Source organism: Cydia splendana, chromosome 10 (assembly GCF_910591565.1).
Source record: "Cydia splendana chromosome 10, ilCydSple1.2, whole genome shotgun sequence".
NCBI classification, from domain to species: domain Eukaryota; kingdom Metazoa; phylum Arthropoda; class Insecta; order Lepidoptera; family Tortricidae; genus Cydia; species Cydia splendana.
In genome coordinates, this window is record NC_085969.1 from 11257561 (window position 1) to 11264506 (window position 6946).

General features: G+C 51.9%; 1 protein-coding gene across 1 annotated transcript; it reads left to right on the plus strand.

The window, feature by feature from the left end:
* The first annotated feature begins 5375 nt into the window (after positions 1 to 5375).
* LOC134794567 (uncharacterized) lies at positions 5376 to 6482 on the plus strand. Its single transcript, XM_063766376.1, has one exon. It carries the CDS (start codon positions 5376 to 5378, stop codon positions 6480 to 6482), a length of 1107 nt encoding a protein of 368 aa, XP_063622446.1.
* The last annotated feature ends 464 nt before the right edge of the window (positions 6483 to 6946 follow it).

The window sequence follows — 6946 nt, forward strand, 5'->3', positions numbered from 1 at the left end:
AACCTTGAGTTGGTGGGAGCTGGTAGATGCGAGCTACGCAAGACGACACTTTGTGGTAATCGATGGCAGAGGTTTTTGTTCAGCAGTGAAAACTTGGATCTGACCTTTTCAGGACCTATTTCACCTTTTTGCAGGACTCCTTAAATTTATTTCACCTTTAGGTTGGTACGCTGTCAAATTTGTTTAAGAATGTTTTAGTACAGTCACCTGCAACAAAATGTTACACATCGAAGGCAGCAAAAATATCTGACACGATCTTATTTGTAGAACCATAAGAGCGTGTGACATATTTTGCGGCCCTCGAAGAGTAACATATTATTATTATTATTGCAGGTGACTGTACTAAAATATTCTTAACAAACAAATTTGTCAGCGTACCATAATTCATAGGTTAGTCAAATAACAGTCCGTGGTTCTCAACTGTGGGCTACCATTGTGAAAAACTTCTATTTTCAGTTAAAGTGGTCAAGAATATTTTATGAACTCTAGGTTAGAGACAGCTGTACACGTTCCCAGCGGCTAATCGATATGAGTAATCTAATTCAACTACTTGACATTACGATTGATAGGTACTTGGCTAGGTCATTTAAATTATATTAACCACTAGGTACCTGACTAGCTGCAATGCGCTTCACATAATTTTCACAATGCCTATTGTCATTTGCAATATCAAAATTTTTGCATTGTCAATTTCAATTTGATATCGATAGGGACACTTGGGAGGAGCTCGCGTCAGATCGCGATGGATGGAGGGGTGCCATGCGAAAGATCGCGAAATCCACGACAACGCATGGTTCCAAGACCTCGCCCGAAAACGCGCAAAAAGGCACAATCCACCTGATGATGCCAACATGGCTCTCTGCTTCAGCTGCCACATATGCGGTCGCAAATGCCGGTCCCGCATTGGTTTATACAGCAACGAGACTCACGAGAGACGTTCGTCGCTTACAGACGCTGCATAAATCATCTGTCAAGATGTTAAAGCCCTGAGATTGTCAATTTGCCGTTCTTACATTAGCGTGCTTATACAATACTTATCTTTTGCACATTAGGCAGGTAGAGTCCGTCTAAGCTAACATTCCATCTTGAATAGAACAAAGTGAGGGAGTGTGCTTGTAAACGTCATATTATGACATTGCTACAATTAGACGACCGATGGCCTAGTGGGTGACCTTGCCTGTGAAGCCGATGGTCCTGGGTTCGAATCCCGGTAAGGGCATTTATTTGTGTGATGAACACAAATATTTGCTCCTGAGTCATGGGTGTATCCTATGTATAAGTATGTATCTATGTATATAAGTCTAGTGAAACTAACCGTGAATCATTCAAAAGTATGTACATATATCGTCGCCTAGCACCCATAGTACAAGCTTTGTTTAGTGGGGCTAGGTTGATCTGTGTAAGATGTCCCCTTTTTTTGTCATCGCATGCAGAGTTGACTGTGTCCGACTCTACCTACTTCCACCTACCTAATGTACCTATACTTATTTATTTAAATTACACGTGAAACCTAGAGCATTGGCTACAAAAAGCTTTAATACCCCATAATTCAAAATTTTATAGCGCCGTAAAGTCAAGAACTAGCTTAACTTATCTTTATGGCAAAGCAATGTGCGATACTTACGAAACTGTAAAGTACTTTCAGGTTTAATTAACACATCATAAATATTATGATTAACTTCAACGCTTGAAATATAAAAACAAAAATATATTTCCACCTGTCCAGTTTGTAATGATCAACTTTCTAGTTAGTTCTTCTTCTTCTTCGTCGTTATCCTCACAGCTGAGGGTCGTGACCACCATAAGTAGCGCTATCTATAAGAAGTCTCCAGGCTGCTCTGTTCTGAGCCTGATGAAGTGCGGACTGTGTGCCACTATTAATTGCCTCCAGGAGAGGATCCGTCCAGCGAGTTGGAGCTCTGCCTCTACTTCTTGTTCCCTCGACACGGCCAATCATTATGATTTTCTCGAGGTTGTGTGATTCTCGTCTCGCCACGTGTCCAAAGAAAGAAAGAGCTCTCCGCAAGCAGACTACAGAGAGAGGAGTGAGGACTTTTAGTTGGCTTCGGATTGAAGCATTGGTGCGGTGTTCAGTCCATGACACTCCCAGCATTTTACGCCAGCACCACATCTCGAATGCGTCAATCCTATCCCTTAGCCTAGCTTTCAGCGTCCATGTTTAGTTAGTCCATGGCTAGTTAGTTCAGTAGAGTGCAAATAGTGCAATATACACGCATATACCTATAATAGACCTCTGTTATTTACTCACCCGATATTTAGAAAAGATATCAAGTAAAGTTTACGGGCTGTCGCTGTCTGTGTCGCATCGCCATGTCGCGAATGTCGCTTTACTTAGACACAGACAGGGGTGTAGGGGGGGGTAGGTACGTAGTTCAGGTGTGCGACGCTGGGCTTACAACGCCTACTCCCTCAAGTCTATCATACACGTCCCCGTCGGCCATGGCTCTGCCGCCGCAGGCCATGGCCGAACCCATCCCACTCATGGGGTGGGTCGTACACCCTGATAATGCTGGTGGTCGGTCGGGCGTCGCACATTCCATCTGCCCCGGACCACCAGTAGCTGAGTATGAAGGCGACGTCGTAACCCGTGAGGACCTGAAAACCCGAACGGAGTACGACAAACTCTGGAGAGTCCTGTAAGGCATGGCTAGCAATATGATTTCGATCAAATTGCTAGCTATGCTATACGGACCTCCGTCATAACCCGTGAGGACCTGAAAACCCAAGCGGGTTATGACACACTCTGGAGAGCCGAATGGCATGGCTAGCAATATGATTTCGATCAGATTGCTAGCTATGTTATACGGACCTCCCGGTTCCGCTTAAGGTGTAGGTGACTTAAGCGGACTACACTCACCTGCCTGCGTAAGTCCTGCGCAGTAGAGCGCCGTAAGCGGGGATGCAGGAGTCCTGGGGGCCGAGGCCTGCAGGGGGTCGGGGTTAGTTATCCCCTGTGGGCCAATATGCCCTTTTTGGTCCGAATTTCCGGCGAAACGGTGGCCCTGCAACTAGCCACTGCAGGGTATTGGACACGCGTCCCGTACGGTCGAGGTGGTACGGTCCGCAGGCGAGGTGTGGGGAGGGGCGTCCTCTGGGAGGATGCCAGGGACTCGGCCATGCTGACGGGGCAAGGGCGCGTGGAACCACTGGGAGAGATAGTATCGTCTCTCTCAGCCACGTGTCTGCAGCTCCCGATGTCGCGCATGAGTCTCACCTCTACACACCTATACCTCTTGGGTATTCCTGGTGTCCAAAGTGACATCCCCAAAGGTGCGGGCTCCATGGAGGGCGGGAAGCTCGCGAGGTGAATTTTATACATTTCAAAAAAATGGAAACTACAAGATCCCAAACCCCGCGGGTGCCGGAAGGGAAACCGGAAGGCGCCCCAACACCGGAGGGAAACGGCGCAGCTTCGGCTGTACCCGGAACCTCCACCCAACACAACACTACACGAGGAGACGGAGCTGTCCCGATAGTTCCTCCCTCCTCATCACGTGCTTACAGGGATGCACAAACAACCCTGCCAAGCACCACTACACACGGCGCTGTCCCGACAGTACCGATACGTTACACACACACACACAACACACCCCGTGGTGGCGCTGTCTCGACAGCACCGCCTCGCAAGGGGCAGCCCGCAGCAGGGATTAGAGCCGCCGGGAAACCAAAGGCACGCAAACCTGCTACGTGGACGCCTAAACCAGTAGGTTCGGTACCACAGCGTACCCAAGCCCTTCTGCCAACACCGGGGACATCCACGGGCGCTGTTCCGACAGGAGGGAAACCCCCTGCCACGGAGCAGACCCCAGTGATGGAACCAGCGCTGGACCCCATCTCTGCTCAGCTGGAGGCGGGTTGGACCGTCCAGGTGTCCAGAAAGGCGCGGAAGTGGAAGCCCGACCGACGGGTGGAAACTCCAGTGCCCCCGCCTCCCCCTGTTCCTGCTGCGGCTAAGCCGCACAAGCTTAACAGGAAACAGAGACGGAAGCGAAGGGAGAGGCAAGCCGCTCTCAACAACACCGCCCCGGCGCCTCAACAAGGCGCCCCTGGCAAGGGCCAGGCGCAGGCAGCAGCTGGTCTACCAGCAGCGAACCGTGCCCCTCCCCAGGAAAAGAGGGTGAAGGCCAGGACCAAGGGGGAGAGCAGCCAGGGTGCACGGTCTTCTGCCAAAAGGGCTCGTCTGGACGAGACTATATCTCCCAGAGGCGAGCCTAAGAGGCAGAGGACTGGACCGCCTGGAGAAACCCCCCATGCCGACTACGCAGAGGCGGCAAAGGCTGACCTGCTGGTGGCAGTGACCACTGCCACCTCGGGACACCTGACCTCGCAGCAGTCGGATGAGGTCCAGAGGCAGCTGCTAGCCCTGCTCTCGCAGGAAGCCAGGCAGCCCACCGCAAGCCTTCCCGCAGGCCCACTCTTCAGAGGCAGGCCCGTATGGGCGAATGGCTCCCTAAGATTGTGGTGCGAGGACCAGGCTACTCTAGCATGGCTCAAGCGCAGCGTGGCTACCATCACCCTCGATGAGGGGGAGAAGGTGGTGGTCAAGCGCCAGAGCGAGGTACCCAAAAGAGTACGCTGCGGAATCCTGTTCCCGGGCGTCTGGGAGGACTTCGGCGAGGTTGGCCGAGCCCTCCGCTATCAGAACCCGTGGGCGAAAATAGACCGCTGGCTGCTCAACCGGCGAGAGGTGCAGGGAGCGGAGACATTCGCTGTCGTCAGTGTGCCGGAAACAGTCGTGCAGCCCCTGGTAAACCGCGGACGCCGGCTTGGCTTCATGCTGGGTTCGGTATACGTTAAGTTTGAGGGGTCACGGGGAAAATTCAGGGAGCAACCGCCTCCTACCAGCACTGCCGCCACTGATAGCGCAGCCAATGCACCAGCCGAGCCCATGGACACTTGCGCGGCGACGCAGGCACCTGTAGACGAGGTCCAGGAGCCTGAATCGCGAGCCCCAGCGCAGTCCCCTTCCTTCCCCGAGAAGGACGAAGAAGAACTTCTTCGTGACTCCTCGGAGAGTGAGGGGGAATGCGCGCAGGAGCTGGGTAAGTTGGCCATCGGCAAGGGGGAGGAGGAGCCGATGTCGGCGAAGGAGGGCGATCCTTGTGGAGGAACCCCCTTCGCCCAGTGGTAGATTCCTCCAAGCCAACCTCCACCACAGCGAAACCGCAACGGCTCAGATCCGGAAGTGGTTGGAGGTCAACACAACAGCCATAATTCTGATCCAGGAGCCGTGGGTCAGAAGGGGCTCTGTCTGCGGTCTCCGTAACTTAGGAGGTAAGCTAACAGTCTACTCGGGTCCGGATAACCCCCGGGCCTGCATATACACAACTAAAGATATACATGTGCAACCTCTAATGAGCTTCTGTTCTAGAGACGTGTGCGCCATAAGGCTACACGGAGCGCAAGACACCAGCCTGCAGAAGATGATCGTAGCCTCTGTGTACATGCCTGAGGCGGACGACCCACCACCGCACGACATGACAAGGCTGGTCAACTACTGCGAAGAGGCGGGGCTCGAACTCGTCGTGGCAACCGACTCAAACGCACACCACCCCCTATGGGGCATGGAAACAGGTAACGAGAGAGGTAAGAAGCTCGTCGAGTACCTATTTACTACAAACCTCAACCTCCTTAACACAGGTTCGAAACCGACATTCATAAACAGGCGCAGCAGGACAATCATTGACCTGACCCTAGCATCTGAAGAAGCATCGAAACACATATCAGGCTGGCATGTATCGGAGGAGATGTCGTGCTCAGACCACAGATGGATTCGATTCGACATTCAGGTAAAAACACTCACAGCAGTGCCTAGAAGGGACCCACGTAGGACTAATCTCGACCTCTACACCCTGCGGTTAAACACAATACTGGAACAGCAGGAGGGTCCCCAGAGGATAGAAGGCATAGCTGAGATAGAAGAACAGGTAAGCACCCTTACAGACACCATCCTGGATTGCTACCATCAGGCATGTCCCTTAACTACCCCATCAACTAGAAGTGGAAGGAAGAACAACTGGTGGGGACCTGAGCTGGAGAGACTCAGAGGCAAGATGAGGAGACAACTAAACAGAGCTATGAACACTGGCACTGATGAGGACTGGGATAGCTACAAGTCCACCAAGGCCAAGTACAAGAAACGTCTCAGGTACAGAAGCACAAACTCCTGGCGCAAATTCTGTACAGACATTGAGACCACCATGCAGGCTAACAGGGTAAGGAAGGTTCTCTCCAACAACTCAACCATAACCTTGGGATCCCTACGTAAGCCTGACAACTCTCTCACCAACACACCGGAGGAGGCGGAACGGGTCCTAGTGCAAACACACTTCCCGGACTGCGTGATATCGCACCCAGTAAGTTGGGAGGAGGAGGAGACCACTCCGTCGGAGGACGAGTGGCAGCAGACACATGAGGTAATCAGCCCGCAGCGCACGCAGTGGGCCATAAACAGGCCATAAATAGGTTCAGCAGCATTGCAGCAGCACTGGTAAGACACGGTGCGAATGCAGTTATGACCAAATGGATAAACAACATGTTGAGCCAGAGGGTCATAAAACTTGGGACAGGCGAGACACAGCAGGCATTAGTGGCGAAGGGATGCCCCCAAGGGGGAGTTCTATCGCCACTCTTATGGAACCTAGTGGTGAACGACCTCATAACAACATTAAACAACAATCACTACTACACAATCGGCTATGCTGACGACATAGTGATACTAACGAGCGGCAACCACTCAGGTACGGTATGCGATGTCACCCGCTCTGCACTAGCCATCGTGGAGCGCTGGTGCGTTAACAACGAACTCACAGTCAATCCCCGCAAGACGGAGCTGGTAATGTTCACCAACAAACGCAATTTGGGAAACTACCACCTTTCCAAACTGTTCAATACAGAACTCCAACTATCTTCAGAGGTAAAGTAT